Source organism: Fringilla coelebs, assembly GCF_963513975.1.
Source record: "Fringilla coelebs genome assembly, chromosome: 9".
Classification (NCBI taxonomy): Eukaryota; Metazoa; Chordata; class Aves; order Passeriformes; family Fringillidae; genus Fringilla; species Fringilla coelebs.
Genome location: NC_140067.1, coordinates 28,164,906 through 28,182,604, shown reverse-complemented (window position 1 = coordinate 28,182,604; position 17,699 = coordinate 28,164,906). Strand labels below are relative to the sequence as shown.

Below are 17,699 nucleotides of genomic sequence, written 5' to 3'. Positions count from 1 at the left end.
CCCTATCCGGCCCGGAACTACAACTCCCGGCAGCCCCCGCGCGGCTATCCCGTTGCGGGCCTCAGCGCTCGGCAGCCTGGAGGGAGGCCTGATCAAAATAAAAAACAAATTATTAAGAGATGTCACTTGGGCGCACCGGTGCTTGAAATGCCCCTGGAAACGGAGGCAGCAGCGCGCCTCAGGCGCCTCGCGGCCGGTGGTTTGGCCGCCAGCCATCGTTTATCACTATGGCGATTTCCCTTTAACGGCTTGTTTGCCGCGGACACCTCACAGAGCGGGGTCCTTGCAGGGGCGGGGAGAATTGAGACCGCTGCCCAATCGGCGGGATGGTGAGGCGCGGCCGGCCCGCGAGGCGCTCATCCCATTGGCTGGCGGCGCGGAGCGGGTGACGCGCATCCTTCCAGCTCAGCGCGTGAGGCGGTGGAAGGGGCGGGGCGAGGGGCCCGGCCCGGCGGGCAGTAACGGCCGCGCGCGCGGGGAGGGGCCGTGCGCAACAACGGCCGATCCCCCTCAGCACCGCCGCCGCCGCCGCTGCCCGCAGGAGGATGCGCCGCCTCGGCCCGGCCGCGCCAGCCAGACGGGCGAGACGATGAGGGAGCCGCCCCGCCGGCCCCTGGCGCTGGGCTCCTGCCTCCTGCTTTGCGCTCTGCTCTGGTGAGTGCCGGCCTCTCAGCCGCGCCCGCCGCCGCGCTGGGAGCGCTCCCTGTGCGGGCTGCGGAGAGCCGGGGGTCGGGAGGTGCGGCAGTCGTAGGGCCGGTAGGGTCGGAGGGGAGCTGTGGAGAGGGTCCGGTGCAGCCCCCAGCCCGGGCAGGGACACCTGGGGCAGGTGACACAGGAGCGCGCCCGGGTGCGTTTTGTGTGCCTCCACTGGGAGGAACCCCGCGGCCTCCCCGGGCAGCCCGGGAAGGTGAGCGCTGCCTCCGCGGCTGCCGGAACGGGTTCCCGTGCCCTGACACCCCGGGAAGGTGAGCGCTGCCCGGGATGGGTTCCCGTGCCCTGACACCCCGGGAAGGTGAGCGCTGCCCGGGATGGGTTCCCGTGCCCTGACACCCCGGGAAGGGGACAGTGCTCGGCAGGGCGATTCCCGCTGCCAGGAGCGGTAGTGGTCACCCGGCTGTGGCAGGTGAGGGCTGACCCCACACACTGAGGGTCAAACGGGTGTGTTGTTGTCTCTGTGCTTTTACCGGAGGCATCCTTGCATTTCCAGTTTGAGGCTGAGCTCTTGCACTCTTCTGTGGAAGATCACGGTGCCTTATTCTTGAAACCCTTTCTCTGAGTCTCTCAGGAGTAGTGTTAAGTTAAACCAAATGAACTCTCTTATTTTTGCATTGATTACGCCTTTGACAGCGTTTTTTATAGTGATTACCTGAACTGTACTTTGTTCCAGCATCCCCTGTTTGCTTTCTTCTCAAACTTCCTTTAAGAGATGACATTCAACAGAATACAAATATTAGTAGAATGTATTTCTGTATGGTAAGTTCCAACCTTTTTAAACTTTGGCCCTCTTTGAACTTGGTGAGTCACTGTTTGAGAACTGATAGCCAGCTTGAACAGCAAACTGCAAATACTGCAAATGGAACAGCCACACTCTGGTGTATTACTACAGCAGATTGTTCAGTCAGTCTGCTTAAAAAAAGAAATCTTCCTCAGGTTCTGGCTTGTCTCACAGTTGGGTGAAGAGTGGGAGCCCAGGCACCTCTTATTTTACCCAAGCAAATCTGCTGCTGGTGCTTGTGTTACTGTGTTTGGACAGTGCTGAAGCAGCTTTGGTTCGTGTCATCACATTTTGGGGTTTGGAAACAAAAGCACATCTAAAAAGTGCTTGAGAACTCGGTTGCTGTGTTTGCACTTAGCAAAATTTAAAACAAACAAAACCTCTTGGCCATGTGGGTTTGATCAGGTGAGCTGTGAGCCTCATGAACTGTCTCCAGACAGCTTTGCTTTGCTTTTACTCCCTTTTACTCCTTGGACAGTGAAGTTCTGGCAGGAGGTTTTAGTTGTATAGCTAGGATTCCTACTAGGAAAGCAGTTTTTGTTTCTTGGTTAGAGTGCCTTGAGGGCTGACAATCTGTTCCTGCCTCCAGGTAATTTGTTAGTGGAAGGGGTTTTTAGCTTAATGCTCAAAAGGTGATCAGTTGTTTGGTTTTTTTGTTGCTGTGTTCTTAGTCTGCTCTTTCACCAGGACTTGATTTAGTGAAAAAGTTCAGGCTTTTTTCAGGATAATTCCATGTTAAAGGAGGAATGTCATGTTCAGCTATCTGGTTGGAGTAATGTATCTGTTCTGTAAATCTCTGACAACTTCTGTGTTCTTCCTTGGTGTGGTTAGGAAGGAGAATGGAGCTGCTCTTTTTGTTACCCTTCAAAAGGGATTGCTCTTTCAGGCAATGCCTTACCTGATCTCAGAGCTTGCACTGGAGTTCCCCAATGCAAAACTCTATTTTAGAGTTGAGAAAAGCACCCTGCTCACTGGCTGCTTTTGGTTAGGAGCCAGTGGATTAATTTAAATGTTGAGGGATGCAACTCCAGTTTTCTAGTCTGCTGTCCAAGCATGAATTCACATTAGAGAGTTTGAAATGCTGGCTGCAGAATGGCTTTGGGAGCTGCATTAATTTCAGTAGCCATGTCAGAGTTGTAATTAGAAAGTCTTGAAGTCTGTTGGTTCATGCATTGTTGGTGGACTGTAGAAATTGATAAGTTGTGGTTTATTTAACTTTTTACTGTAAAGAAAATCAGCACCTTTGTTCACTTCAGCAGTTAAGAAACTTCCAACAGCAAATGGAAGGAATTGTGTTATAAGTGTTGACTTTTTAGATTTAGTTGTTTTGAGATGTAATTTTCAAAGGACTTTGTGCTAGTAGGAGAGAAATCTTTTCCTTATAGGTGTAACTGGTGGTCAGCAGATGATCAAATGGAACCCCAAAAGTCAGGGGAAAACCCAGAGGCAAACCAATTGCTCAAAGAACACTTGGGGCCGTTTGGACTTCTTGCCTTTTTTTTTTAACCTTGATTTTCTTTCTGAGTAGCTGTTGCTTCTTTCCTTGAAACTAAGTTTAAAATAGGAATTTTCAAAATCTCTCATGATGCATTCTCAAGCTCAGCTAAGGAAGTTGATTCAGTAGGGAAGTACTGACTGATTAGTAAAGATCACGTGGAGGGAAAAATAATTGACTTGAAGTTGAAGATGTCATCCTGGACGTTGAAAAACGTTGGCAGTGTTCAGTGTTTTAGGAGATGCACAGAAAAGCAGAAGAGTGAGAGGGGGTTTGTTAGCCAAATTGTGCCTTTTCAATAAAGGGGATGTGATGCTCTTTGGGTCAGTTATCAGTACTTGAGGCTTTCTGAAGCTGGGCCAGCCACAGCTCTGACAGCCCTGAGCCAACAGGATTGTTCCAAGTTTCAGAAGAGGAGGGTGGCTTTGGGAAATACTTCTGCTGGAGGTATGGCTCAGGAATGTAGTGCTCCAAAAATAATGGGCATCTGTGCAGTGTGGGGCCTCCACTGTGCCTGACAAATGTCTTCTGTTGTCCTGAATTCAGAGACCTCCTTAATGCTCCAGTTAATCCCTTTGTGTGCATGATCATAACGTAAAAAATACATTTAAAACTTGCAGTGCTTTGTAGCCTGCTGCTATCCAGAGCTGAGTAAGTGGAGTAGGTTTAGGAGCTTGTAGGATACCAGGACTATCTGAGGTGAGACCAGCTGTGATGGCTGTTTGAAAAGTGACCTGTATAAATTGTTCTGACATCAGTTTTTTCCTGCAATAAGCTGCACTTCCAAAGTGGTAATTGGGAGTGTAATAAAGAAATCATGCATCCAGTAATTTGTCTTTCTATCCCAGAAAGTTCATTGCCATATCCTGGCCTACTTAGCTTTTATTAACTCTGCTGGTTGGGTTTACAGCTGTGAGTAAAAGGAGGATGGGGGTCAGTGCATGTACACTTCAGGATCCTTCAGTTGTTACTCTCCGAGTATCCTGCATGAGGAAATGCCTTGTGTCAAAGTGATTTAGCAGCAAGATGTGCTGGTTTTGATGGCAAAGCCCTGGCCTAGGAGCTCTGACTGAAATCCACCATGAGAGCGTACCCTGAAAACTGTAAAGGTTGGATTGGGTCAGTGTCAGAGCCAGGAGTGAAGCCTGGGTTACCAAGTACAGTGGAAAGGGATACTGGTTTTTATTAATGTGTGGATTCATGTGGATTTTAATGAGAGAAGATCTTTCTAATTTGGCTTTGCATTTTCAGTCCTGTCTGGTTTGGAAGGTGTGCTTGTTGAAAACTGTAACAGAGGAGGAGCTCTGAAAACCCCAGTGCTGGACTGGCACTGTGATAGCACCACCAGGTTCATTGTGTGCTGCTGCTGCACAGGTGAGAGTTGTGCAAATCACACCAGGGATCTCACAGTGGAGCTTTTGCTGATTGAACATTTATTTTCCTCTTTATTGACTTGTGGCTCACACCTAGAGCTCATCTCTGTTAATTGCACAAAGGTGTGAGTGGTGGAGATGGGGAGTGAGAGGTTTGTGTGCCTCATTAATGTGCCCCTTACCACTGAAATCCTCTTTTTTTTCATGAGTGCCCTCATGATCAAGAGTAGCTGGCCTGTAGTGGGGCTCAGAATTTTATCTGCTGATTCTCTTCCGGAGTACTTAAATCTCTTCAGAAGGCTGATACTAAAATAACACCGTGTGTGCATTTTATAGCAGGAAGAAATAAAATTATTTGAGCATTGATATAATCAGAAGTGTTGTTCCAGCCATCTGATTTCAGAATGGAAAGTGTGTTCCCAGGTATGGAGTATCCTGTTTGGAAGGGTCTTTGCTCTGTGGTTAAGGTTGGGACAAAAGCTGCCCTGGAACTCCTACAAATGGAAAATCAAATGTGCCCAGCTTACAGCCTACTCATGTTGAAGGTGGTACAGGCAAGTAGGGGCCCAAGCGCTTGGCTCAATCAATTATTGAATATTTGCCTTCTAAAATGATTTGAAAATCAGTGAACTGCTTTTATGTAGTATCTTCTAAAAGATTTGTCCTAGAAACTTCAAGTTAGTTTGTTTGTTATGCAAATGGTGTACTGAAGTGGCCTCTACCCCATCACGAGGTGTCTGTGTTGGTGTAGGAGACCTTGCCTGTTGCAGTGAAATGTGTCTCCCTTGAGCACTTCATTTGAACTCTTTCTGAAATGTCTTTCTGTAACCTGCTATTAGTTCTTTTTCACTTTGATGTTCTTACTGGGAGTCTTGTACGGAGTCATTTTTTTCCTTGTCTTTAGCTTTCATTACTGATCCAGCTTTTGGAAAGTTTGTGCCTCTTTCAAGGGGAGGACATGCAGTGTCTTTTAAAATTGACTCTGGAGGTGCTGCAGCCTGGAGAGGATGTGCTTGAAAAGTTTTAGCCAAGAGCAGGTTAACCTAGAACTGTAAATCTAAAAACTTTAATTCTTGCTGGAAATACTGATCTGGTGTAACAGACTGGTCCTACAGCTTGGTGAGTGAAAACGTTGATGTGAATGACAAACTGGATTAGAATATTAGAAAAAGGTTCCAACAGTTCAAAAATCAGCTCAGCTGCACAAAGGAATGGCAATGGCTTGGATTGGCTGGGTGTTGAAATGGTAATCAAGATAATACTGAAATCCCTTACAGATAAGAAGCCTGTTAAAACTACATCATACATGTCAGGTGATAACGGCTTTACAATGCTCTAGGCTGAAATTGACTTTGCTACACTCCAGTAACACCCCCCTCCTTGGCACTCTGCAGAGCTGTGTTGCACTGAGGGTGGGTTTTTAGCAGGCTTGGGGCAGAGCAGCTGCTTCTGACGCTGCTGTTGCTGTGCTGTGAATTTAAGCTATGAGGGAAATCTTGAGAAGTGTGTAAGACATTTCTACAGCCTCCAAAAGCCTTTAAGTTTACTGACAGTGCATGGCTATGCTGTTTTCCTGTAGTCTTTGTGGTTCCTATCAGGTTTTTTTGTTTGGTTCGGGTTTTGATTTTTTTTTTTTTTTTCTGGAGTGGGTGCTCTTCCCCAAACTCTTGCATCAGAGAAAATAGAGTTTGAGAATGCAGGGAGCTTCTGATACGTTGCAATCCTCCTTCAGTATTGCAGAAGTCTGTTTCCAAGAAACACCAGGAACTGCCTGTTCCTTTGGGCGCTTCCAGAGGTGATTGTGGCATCTGCCCTGCTTTTAGTGTCTGAAGTAGGGCACCTGAATACTCCTTTCGAGAAAAAAGAGGTTTGTGTTTGTTTCAGTGTTACATTGGAACCAGCATTTAATGTAGGTTGTTGTCTGTTGTGGTCACAGAGTCCTGTGAAGGTGCTGTTATCTCAGCAGCCTTTTCCAGGAGAGAATGGGAATAACTCTGGGAGCACTGCAAGCAAGGAACAAAGTTGGTTTCTGTTGTTTAACGTGGGACGACAGTGGACAGTCAAAAGCAAACCTTGTGTTCCCCTGTGTCTTCTTGGGTTGGGTATCTGAGCATTCCTTGGCTCAGAGCTGACTTTCTTCCCCCCTCAGGACTTACTGGAATGTCTCCATAATCTCCAGATCAGAGCAGAGGGTGCAGATTCCTGTGTGGCTGAAGGGGGGATGCAGTAAAGGAGTTCAATCTGATAAAGTGTCTGGTGCTCCTGGAACCTCCTTTTGCAAGCTTTGTGTGCTGATGGTATTTAAAATGCTGAAAGCCCTATTTGAAACCAAAGGTTGGAATCTCATTGTATGCAGCTATGAAATTCAGTGTGGTCAGAAGTATCTTTGTATTTGGCTCTTCTGAGTAAGTGAAATAACTGTTTGGAGAGCACATTCTTTGCAAAGTGTGGGCAAGCTGTTAAAAACTTAATTGCAAAATACCACAGATTGGTAAAGGATTTGCAAAAATGCTCCAATATCAGCTGTTTTGGGCTTGGGTTTTTTTGAGCATGTGAATCGAGTTAGTGGTAGGAAATGAGGTGATACCAGTGATGCTTAGTCTAGATCTGGAGTTTTAGTTTTCAGCTTTTTCCTCCCTTAAAGGTCCATCATAACTTTCAAAATTATTTTAGTAACACATGCTGCTCTTCTGTGGTAATAAATGGCTTCTAAATGAATGGTGTTCTTTTGTTTGTTGGAGTTTTCTTACTTGTATTGAAGAAGATTAATGGTTCTTCTTTGCATTTATCAAGATGTATTTCCACTTCATGTGCAGAAATGAGTGTTGTGTCTGGGGAGGTTGCCTTGCAGTAGTTCAGTGTCTTGCAAGTGGCTTTTCTCCTGTGGCTGGTTGAAATAATGTCCTGGTCTTCATTTTCCATGACATTTACTTTGTTCTGCAGGCTCTCAAATGAGAGTCCCCTGGCTGAACTGTTGGGAGAGAAAGATTGATTCCATGAAGTTGCTGGGGAGAGAGGAGGGTTCCCTGCCTTTGCTGTGTTTCCTGTGTTGCCAGTGGCTGAGAGGCAGGTTGCTGCTGACTGCAGAGTTTGGTTGTGGATCTGCTGAGCTCCTCATTTCTGCAGAGCCTTTTTGCTCTTTGTCAGTTAGCTGGTGAAAGCAGTCCCAGACCTGTAGGACTTGCTCACAGCAAAAGGTGTTTTGCTGTTTTCCTTGCCCTTTCAGAGCTTTTATCGTTTCAGGCTCGTTAATCTGAAGTCAGTTGCTCTCTAATGAAGAAGGTGATCTTCAGCAAACAGGTGCCTCTTCCCCACTCACTGTCCTGCTCTGCTGGCTCAAGCCCCTTCTCTTGCACAGCCATCTCTGAAGTGATCTGTGAATGTTTTGAGTAGGGAATTGTCACTTGGCAGGGACAGTGACATCTTCTTTCCCCTCTTAGCTGTTGGCCACTGGCACATCTGTGCTGTTGGTAACACAGCCCTCTGGGATCTGTCAGCGGTTACCCTGCAGGGAGGGCTTGGAATTGGTGCACTGGTGAGAAATTCCTTTTATTTTCCCTTTGCTTCAAATTCCTCTCTCTTGCAGGTGCCAAATGTAAACTGTTCTGAACTGCTTCACCAGGGTCCAGAAATAGGTCTTGTTTTGGGAGAATTTATAAAATTAATAGTTTTGAGGACAGATGTGTTTGAACTGAAGCTGTGTGTCAGTTGTATGAAGTCTTTGGGAAGGAAAGCCTAAGCTGTTTCTCTCTGATCAAATTATGGAAAAACTCCTCTTACCTTCATATTTTTGAATTTTTTTTAGCTGTGATTTGTATGATTAATTTTTTCTTACCAGTGGTTTATTTTCTACTTGATTTTTATGCCTGTCAGAACAGTTATCCATAGCTTCACTATCTCTGGTCGTTTTCTGCAGCCTTCGTCACAATTACTTGAAGACTTTCAGCCAAATCAGAAGTGGATGGTCTTTCACATGAAACTACACTGCAGTTGCAAAACCACCTGCACCCTTGAATTTCAGTGTGTTCCTTTTCAAAAGCAGAACGTTCATCAGCAGGGCACGGCCAGTTTGTGTGGCAGTGAGCGTAGTGAACCGTCCAGATAGGGCTGAGCAGCATTTCTGCTTCAGTGGGCAACCACAGTATGAGCCTGCCCTGAGAAGAGTCAAGATTCCCCCACCCACCCCTGCTGCTTTGTCTGAGCTTGTAGCATTTGCTTTTGGGTTTGTGCACATTGAGCTGGAAAGTTCGTGGTGTTATTAGAGAAAATAGCTTTAAAACTGCATTAATGATAGGACAAAGAGTCATGCTGAAGTTCTTTGTTCTTGATGAGATTTAATAGCAGGTGGTGTTTTGAGTCATGCTTACAAAAATGGAACTATTGAAAACTTCAGCATCCACGTAAGTCAGCAGCTGTGGGTTATGTGTTTGGAACAATCTCTTCATTTGGCGATGTATCTTGTACCTGAGACAGTGTCTCTGAGGACTGATCTCATTTGGGCATTAGGTCTGCTCAGTTCTGAGTCAGCATTCAGATCCCACTTCTGGGTCACAAGGCAGGGAAAGACAGATTAGTGTGTGCAGAAACTGCTGTACTTCCACTGGCTGTACACTGCAAGTCAATTCAACTCTAGGGGAATTTTGCTCTCTGTAAATTAACACTTGGTTTCTTTATTGTTTTTTTTTTAATGGTTAACAGAGGTGCTGTGCCATTTGGCAATTTATCTTTATTGTGAGCTCTATCCTTTCAGCTGAAGAAGCCTGTTGAATTAATATGCAAAATGTTAGAAGTCAAAAGAAAAAAAAAACTGCTGGTGGTGGTGTTGATAAGGTTATTAAGTTGGCTTCTCCCAGTCTGGCTGGTCTCATGTGGGTCTGTGTTCTGAGTGCTCTGTCAGAGTTTGCTGGCAGTTGAGTGATGCATCCTGTGAGCTGCAGGAAGGGATCACGTTTTCCTGTGGGTGCAGGCACACACACAAAATGAGTTCTCAGTCCCCTCCCTAGCTTGGAGGGCTTTTGGGAGACTTGAGGCATCATGTTGGAGTTGGGGAGTAGACCAAGAAGAATTTTGGAAAATAAGTAAGAAAGACATTGGACACAGATCATGTCAGAGTAACTTAAATCTGAGCTGCCAATCTGCATTCTTCTAAAATCTGTGTTTGTGACCTGATAATGCCTGATTTCTTGCATGAAATCTCTCAATAGATTAAGGTAAGAAATATATGCCTTCTGTGCTTTTTGTGCTAAAGGAGTTATTCCTGCATTTGTGAGGGTAGACCTTTGTGTTTTAAAATGCCAATTCGCAGCCATTGAAGTCTTTCCTTTTCTGCCCCCAAGGAGCTACTGCTGTTCTGTGCAGCTCGCCCGAGGTGCCCCCCAGAGTGGAGGCAAAATGAGAAACAAATGCCTGTGCCTGAGTAATGAAGGAGTGGGATGATGCTCTATAATATTTGATGTTTCTGGTGTATTTTTATGAAGTAACAGGGAGTCCTTATTTCTCAAAAGAGAGGTACTGGAGTTAAGAGCTTAGGAATTTCGCCATGAAATGATTGAAACCCCTTTTCAGAAAGATAAATGACTCAAAGTATTTGCATAACTAATTTTTCTAAGTGAGAACTAGGTAATAAGGCCATAGAAATCTGGTAACATTTTATTCATGCTCTGAAATGAGCCTCTTGTGCATAGGGTAGGACAGAGGTTTGATGGAAAACTCAATGCAAACAGCTAACTACATGATGGGATGGGAACTTGTGTGGGAAGCTTATGCCTAATTCTCAACTGAGATTGTGAGACTTTGTACCTGCTACAATATGTGGTTATTATTATTTTCATGCCTTACATTCAGTTCTTTATTTTCCACTAACTGTAGCTGCTGCTGCCTAACTTGAAGGCTTCCATTTAGTTTAGAGGAAAGATTCTACCTCAAAAAGAAGAGAAATTACTGAGGTGCTTTGGGGCTGAGACTGAGGTGGAGCACCTTTCTTGCTCATCTCCATAATAATATGCCAGATCCTACAAGTTCCTTTTTCACTGTCTCTTCTGTGGAGAGAGTCAATGAAAAAATATTTTTTTTTAATATATATATATATATATATATGCATGAAACTTAAAATGTTAGTACTTGTTTGTGGTCTGTTGTTTCATGGGTTCCTTCCTAGTGGAGGAGTCTACACTGCACAGACTTCCCAATAAAGTTGATATTCAAGTTTTGAAGAAAGCTGGTTATTCAAATTCCAAGCAGTAGTGATCCCAATTGTGTAAGTGAATAATGACCTACTAACAATCTTACTGTTATGATTAATGTTAAGGCTGTTTGATTTCTCAAAACCATTGTCAGAAGGTTGCTGCATGCAGATTTTTCTGTGCTATAGCCCTTTCTCCCCTCTGAGGAGAAGGTGGCTCTTGTTTTCAGGGTGATGTTTGTGTTTGTTCACAAGAGGTCATTCCAATCACCTGATTGTTGTGTAAACACCATTTCCTGAATGGAAAATGTTTGTGTTTAAAGTGGTGGCTAGCTGGTGTTCCAGCATTGTTGAAAACTCCATAGAAGCTCAGTTTGCTTCATGTTCTGCTGGCCTTGATTGAAATCAGCATGAAAACCTTTGGACCTCCAAGCCTGATGGTTCACTCTGCAAATGCTCCTTAGAATGTGAAGGGACCATGTATGATGAGAAAGAAAAGATGCCTTCTAGTACAAGTGCTTGTAGAAGTGTTTTGCAGAAATAAATCCATTTCTGCTGACAACTAAAGCTGTTGGAAAAAAAGTACAAAACAAATCTCATGGGAGCTTTTGCCTAGGGCTTTTTTTTTGTGTGTACTTATTTTCTCTAATTTTCCTAAATGTGCTTGGTGATGTTGACTACATGAAACCTTCTCAGGTAGGCTCTGTGCAGGGGATTAAGGAGATTTTGCTTTTTAGTCTGGGACTGAAGTTTTTGCTTAGTAATAATGATTGCTAAAAATATCTCATCGCTTTGTGACAAAGGATGTTGATTCAAGTTGTTCCTAACTTTCTGTAACTTAGCTAATTTGTGCCAGCTTTCAGTTTTTGATGTGGTGACACTCCAGGATCTGGTTTGGTGATACTTTTTTCTTTTGGAAGTAGTAAATATATGGTGTTTTCTGTTGCTAACTACTTCTCGTGAATCCTCAAATGGATTTTATGCATGATTATCCATGAACTGTACATGTATTTTTAAGATGCTTCATGGGAACAACTGAAGAAGATTAAGGAGACAATGCTGCAGGAATTCTAAAATTTCATTTTAAATAAAGCTTTTTTGACTTCTTTTATAGGCTTCCTGTTTGGAATGTCTTTTGTAAAGACACTCTCTCATCGGCGGTGCAGTATGCTTCAGCTGACGCTTGTGCCCTGGCCAGTGAGGATGAAAATGTCCAGGAAAAGGTATGCTGAACACATCATGCTAATTACTCATTCTGACTAAACATTGAATTGTAAAATGAAATTCTTCATAGGGTCTTCTTGGCCAGAATGTTTGATGTACTCAGTTGTTCTTTGAGCACTGAGATCTTCCCATGTCTTTATTCTCCTTCATTTGTTGCAGTCATGCAACAATTCAGGTGGATGGTTTGGGGCAAGAGAAGGAATGAATAGCAAAGCTACTGGTGGTTTTGGTTTTTTCTTTTTAATTTGGGGGCCAGATGTTAGAAGTGGGCAGTGTGAGGCTCTGTAGAGCCACAATAGGAGGTGATGGGCTGGGTAAGTCTAGGCCACATGATGCCACTTCCATCTGTATTGTATTAAAAACCATGTACAGATGATTGTTATCCTAAAGAGAAGATTTCAGATTAATTGGTTCAGGTCAGGATTTATCACTTTGCATTCTTTCTGTTCAATAAAAATTAAGAAGGCTAAAATGTGTTTCTGAAAGGTATAATAAATAAGCTGTGGTCTCTTTCATTTTTCCTTTACTCAGCACTTTAGGTTAATTGAGTGTAATTGTCCCACCCTGATTAACTCATGGCAAGTTTCTGCATCTTGCATTGCATAGTGAGTTCCCAAGCTGTTGAGTCAGAAAATCATGGTAATTCCATTCATTTATTCATTTACCCAGGTACAGAATCAGTCCTGTTCTAAACAGGGGGTAGTATTGATACGTTGGTTTTCCTATTTCCTCCAGCAATCTCTAGTAGTGTTGATCACAGTCCTCATTCCAAAAAAGCTTTTATATGCCACAACAAACTTGGAAAATGTGTGTGGAGCATTCTAGCTGACTTAAGTGGAGAGTTGCCTGACCATAAAAATCCCTTTAAATATTGTAGGTTTCTTAAGCATTGCACCAACTAGGGTAGCTCTATTTTTTTTGCCAGCTTGTACAGCCAAATAGCATTCCTGTTCTTCTGGCTGCCTAAAAAGAAGTTCTGCTTGAATTTAATGTCTGATGCAATAATACTGGAAAGATTAAGTAAGCTTTGAGACTGGGAAGCCACTAGTAAATGATTTCCTACTCTGCAACATTCTTCCTTTCATTCTGTTAATGTGGATGCATAGGTAAGCAGATTTCTGAACTTAAACCCAAAGATGTGAAAATTAATGTTAGGCTGTTGTTTCACTCATTAAAGATCATCTCTTGGGTGGATGAGAAATCTTCAGCAAGTGTCTGTTACTCCTAATTAGGCTGCTGGAGCTGTCCTGCTCCAGAGGAGCAGTTCTGCAGCCCTTGATCAGCTTGCCTTAGATCAGTTGTCTCTTCAGCCATTGATGCCATTTCATCTTAGGGACTGGGATGTGAGTTAATATGTGAGTATTGGGGGGAAAGTGTTGCTCAGTTGTCTCGAAGGTTTGTCAACTCAGATTTGTAGCTCCTGCACTTCACTGGATGCCTTAATTCTCTCAAATTAATACCATGTAGTGTTGTATAGCACAGCAGCCCATTTTGGGTCTGAACACTGGCATTTGCAGTATTTGGCCACAGGATTTTAGATAACCCTCAGAAAACAAAATGGGTATAAATTTCTACCACGTTTCTTGCTGTATTTTAAAGTATTGCTCAAAACCAGCTTGCATATTTTCTAGTCGTGACTTAAAGTTTGAAGAGCAAGTGTAAATTCTTGCTAGTTTGAGTCTGGTGGGTTTAAAACTTTTTTCCCCTCAAGTTGCTTTACAAGGTTCTGGCAGATTTGTGTAATGACTGTGGTTCTGCTGATAAGACTGCTACAACTGAAATGTGCCACGTGTTATTTTCTAATGGTTGTCTGATGCAAGTCAGCTTCGAATTTTCTTTTTCTCCTCTTTTGGGCAGCAGGGAGATAGGGGAGGGTTTGTCAACATGCAAAGTCATAGTGGAATGAGGAGCTCTCCTTAGCAAACAAACTGAATTAAAGACAGTGCTGAAGTGGTCTTTTCAGAGAAGATTTAACTGAATCATTTTAACTTGCTTGAGTCTTTGTGCAGAAGAGATTTGAAACACGGGTGGGCCGTGGTTCTGAAGGTTAATGTAGCTTAGTTTGTTGATGCTGTGCTGGTGAAAGAAGTGCTGCTGTTCAGTGTGTCCCAGAGGTGGCTGCTCTGGCTGAGCATGGAAGCCTGTGGCTGCAGACTGACTGATGTTTTACCTTCAATCTCCCAGGGGGAAGAGGCTGCTCCCAGCCTGGAGCCTGAGGACTCCAGCACACGGAGTTACTCTATGGAAGAGCTGCTCAGTGACTTGACAAAATCTGACCAGGCAAGGCTTTTGTTTCATTCACTGTCTTCATACAGTCTTCAAATGCTTCTTGGATTTCAGTCTTTCATTTTGGTTATCTAAAGTTCATAGTAACCATCTCTCACATTTCACCTGGACACTGGGTGGCTGTCAGACTCATGTTTCCAGTAAAAGAGAAAATGTGTGAACTAACAGACCTTGTATTTCCCATGGGCATAAATAATGAGTAATTGGAGGTACTGACTAAAAACTTTCCAAGATAAATTACAATTGGATGTTGTAGGTATGGATGTCTGTTTATAAATAAAACATAAGTCTTTTATGTGAGGTCTTTTATGTAGATCAGGCTTGGTGATTGTAGCAGTCTGTTTTAGCTCTGATCCTTTATGGCTTCTATCATTTTCATTTCATTTGTTAAAATGGGAAAAGGGTTGTATCTCAGCTCTCTGCCATTGACACTGTTAAGTCAGTGCTTGGTGTTAAATGTTAGAAACCAACTGGTAAATATTATTTATTTGATTACATGTATTTGTTTTGTAGATTACAAGACTTACATAGGACATACTTCAGAATATTTATTTCATGGTTTGGGTGTTTAAACCTGTTAAAACTTCTTGACCCCTTCATGTTTAGAGAGATGACTTAGAGTAATGTAGCTATTGACAAGACATTTTTGTACAATAATATATTTCCTTCTGCTGCAGGAGTTAGTCTGACCTGTTTCAGTGGTTATATGCTCTTTCAGATTTACAAAGCCTTATTTTGAGTGTGCTTATGACAACTGAAGTCCTAGAATAAATAAGACTCAAGACTACTAAACACTCAAAAGTGAAAAGTGATTTATCTCTTGTTCACTTACAGCATGGAATAGGCTTTAAATAATTTTGGACCTCCACTGGAGTGATGAAATTAGAAGCCTTCTCCAAAATTCAGTTTAGGATGAAAACAATAAATTGGATTGTACATGCAAATAGAACTGTTTCTTTTAGTTGCTGCAATATTCAAACAGGAATGCATCATTGAGGAAGCTGTTGCACAGGCCTGCTCCAGTTGATATTTTTACATGATTATTGCACACCACAGGAGAGTATTGCAGCTATCCCAGAGTAGCACAGAATGCCACCTAGGTCTAGGAAGAGAGAAAATGAATTTCTGACAGAAATGCCAAGTGTTAGAACTCCATATTAGATGTTACTGTGTGAATGCTTTTCTTACTCAGTTGTTGAAAAATGTATATTCACCTGGAATGTTTTTACAGACAACAGAAATAAGTGAAACAAGCCAGCCAGAAGTTGTGAGTCCACCTTCAGTTGATGTAAATGAAGCTTCCTCCAGCATAGTCCCAAGCACTGAAAACACTTCCAGTTCACCTACCTCAGAGATACCTCCAGTCTCACAGCCTGAGTAAGCTCTTGCAGTTTTGTTCTTTTGGTCTTTGAGAGAATCACACTTACTCTGCTCTTAGGGATAAGATGGGATTGCTCCCCACAGTTGTTTTGCTGGTTTGTGGTGTCAGTGCTCATGGAGTGTGCCACCTTTTCCTCAGTGTGTGGATGAACAGTTGTGCACTTGCATGAGGTGGAGCACTATTGCCATGATAAAAAAAAAAGCCAACATGCTTAGATAATCTGTACTATAAAAACCCTCAGGGCTTTGCCATTAGGATTTCTGCCCTTCACAAATGTGCTTTCACATCTGTGTCAACAAGCACTGAGGCTGCTTCAGCAGTGGCCTCTGCCTTCAGTTAAGGAAGAACTCTGCAGAATTTTATCTTGGGACATAAAAACAGAGAGTCTCAAGTTCTGATAAAGAGACTTTTGACAAAATAGCAAAATTTCATATGAATGCAATCAAGGCAGTTTAGTTCTAGTGCTTAGTTGTGTATTGCAGAGCTGCCTCTGCTGCAGGCAGCTTTCTGGAGCCCATGTACTTTGTTTTGTTTCCCTTTTCTTGTGGGGTGTTGTGCTGTCAAATCTGAACTGTAGTATGGAAATTTGTGTGTGCATTTTCCAAGGTTTTCCAGAAAGTCCTGTTGGCCTTTTGGATGTGTGCTAAGGGAAGTAATCTTGTTTCTGACTGCTGATAAAGATGAAGTATTTTGTTGGATAAAAATTGAACATGTTGAAAATGAAGTAGGCTTGTATTTGGTGTTTTGAGTATTAAGATTTCAGTTTTTCTGCTTTACCAAATTTTGTTTCTTTACCATAGAAAAGGTATGGAAATGTTGTTTGCTGGCTGATCTTGCCTAGTTTGCCAGGGCTAACACTTAAACACATTTTGGTATTTCATCAGTGTCTTTAATTGGAAGCCTTCCAAAATTTGCAGTTTTTATAAGGCAAAACTGGAATGTAGCTTCAGCCTGTTCTTTTTATAGCTTTTTTTGACTACTCCACTGATTTATTTGTGTAATGTGTTGTAAGCTCTACTGTTGTCAGGTCCTAGAAGGAGACAGGATGTTATTTTCTTTGAAACATTCAGCTTGGCGTCTGGTAATTGTTGGAAATTGTCTGGCTCTCACAGCTGGGGAATAGTGGAGTGCTAACTCCAAAGACTTGAGCTGTGAAACAAATGAACATAGAAGCTTGGTTTGGAGCACCTGATGGATGAGTTCATGCTGGGCAGTGGTGTTGTGACACCAGTGCCATTTACAGGAAGAAGGGGCAGACCTGGTGTGGCAGAGAAGCTAAGAAAATAATGGTTATCCATTATTTCAAACTTCAGCTCTCGGTAGTCACAGGTGGTCTCTTACTGAACAGATTAATATCCAAACCAGCTGTGGTCCAGCTCCAGACTTAAACAAGGTGTTTAAAAAGACACAGTTGCATTTGATATCTTCAGACATTTGATATCTTCAGACATTTTACCTTTTTGCTGGTTTAGGTGCTGATTCCTGACAGTGTGACCAAGTCCAGCTCTCTCAGGTGTTAATGGTCTAATATTTCAGCAGAACCTCTTTGTCAAAATATTTTGAAAGGGATTTTATCCCAAACAAATTGTACTTTGTAGTGAATCCTGTTTTAGAGCAGCACTGAGTGTAACTTTTCTACCTAAGTCTAATCTGAGGAAAAATTACTGAAAACTAATCTGAGCTCTTTTTCTCTGGAAGTAAGGAATGTGCTGTGCAAAACGAGCTTGATAATGCATTTTAAAAATTAAGGCAAATCAAAGTATTCAAAGGAGAAGGAGCACTGCAGCTTTCAGACTCACCTTCTGCCAAAATGAGTAACTTGAGGCCAGTCAGGTACACCCTGAGAGCAAGGAATTTTTAAGTTCATTCTTGTCCCATATTTTATTCTGTTGATAATTATTCATATTGTCACCTACCCACTGAAATGGAGCATGTGTGCAGCTTTTCAGTTTTGTGTAGTGGTCAGCCTTATTTAGATAGTAAAGAGTTGCAGGCAGAGCCAAACACTGTGCGTCTCAGCTGGAGGCATTTTGGGGCATACAGGGTAAATACTCTCTTGTTTATAGCTAATAAATTCTTGTATTCATGATGTTTGTTAGATTTTGCTACATAGCAAAAAGTCTTGGAATACCTAGGAGTTTTTTGTTTTATACCACAGGAAATTTATCATATGAAAGGTACTAAAATTGTCTCCCTGGGTTGGTTGCAGCTGCTTCTGTTGATAATTGTAGCAGTCAGGGAACCAAAAAGATCCCCTTTTAAGT

General features: G+C 42.8%; 1 protein-coding gene across 5 annotated transcripts in view; it reads left to right on the top strand.

Moving 5' to 3' along the window:
• The first annotated feature begins 446 nt into the window (after positions 1–446).
• The window catches only part of SUCO (SUN domain containing ossification factor), a 39,597-nt gene continuing 22,344 nt past the window's right edge, over positions 447–17,699 (top strand). For 4 of the 5 annotated variants that reach the window (XM_084211556.1, XM_084211555.1, XM_084211553.1 and 1 more), the window contains exons 1-4: positions 447–654; positions 11,659–11,767; positions 13,953–14,048; positions 15,286–15,431. In XM_084211556.1, the coding sequence (XP_084067682.1) occupies positions 590–654; positions 11,659–11,767; positions 13,953–14,048; positions 15,286–15,431 (416 nt within the window). In that variant the 5' untranslated portion in view covers positions 447–589. Of the gene's footprint in view, positions 655–1,387; positions 1,474–11,658; positions 11,768–13,952; positions 14,049–15,285; positions 15,432–17,699 lie in introns of all 5 variants that reach the window. The other variant, XM_084211554.1, reaches the window with a different exon arrangement.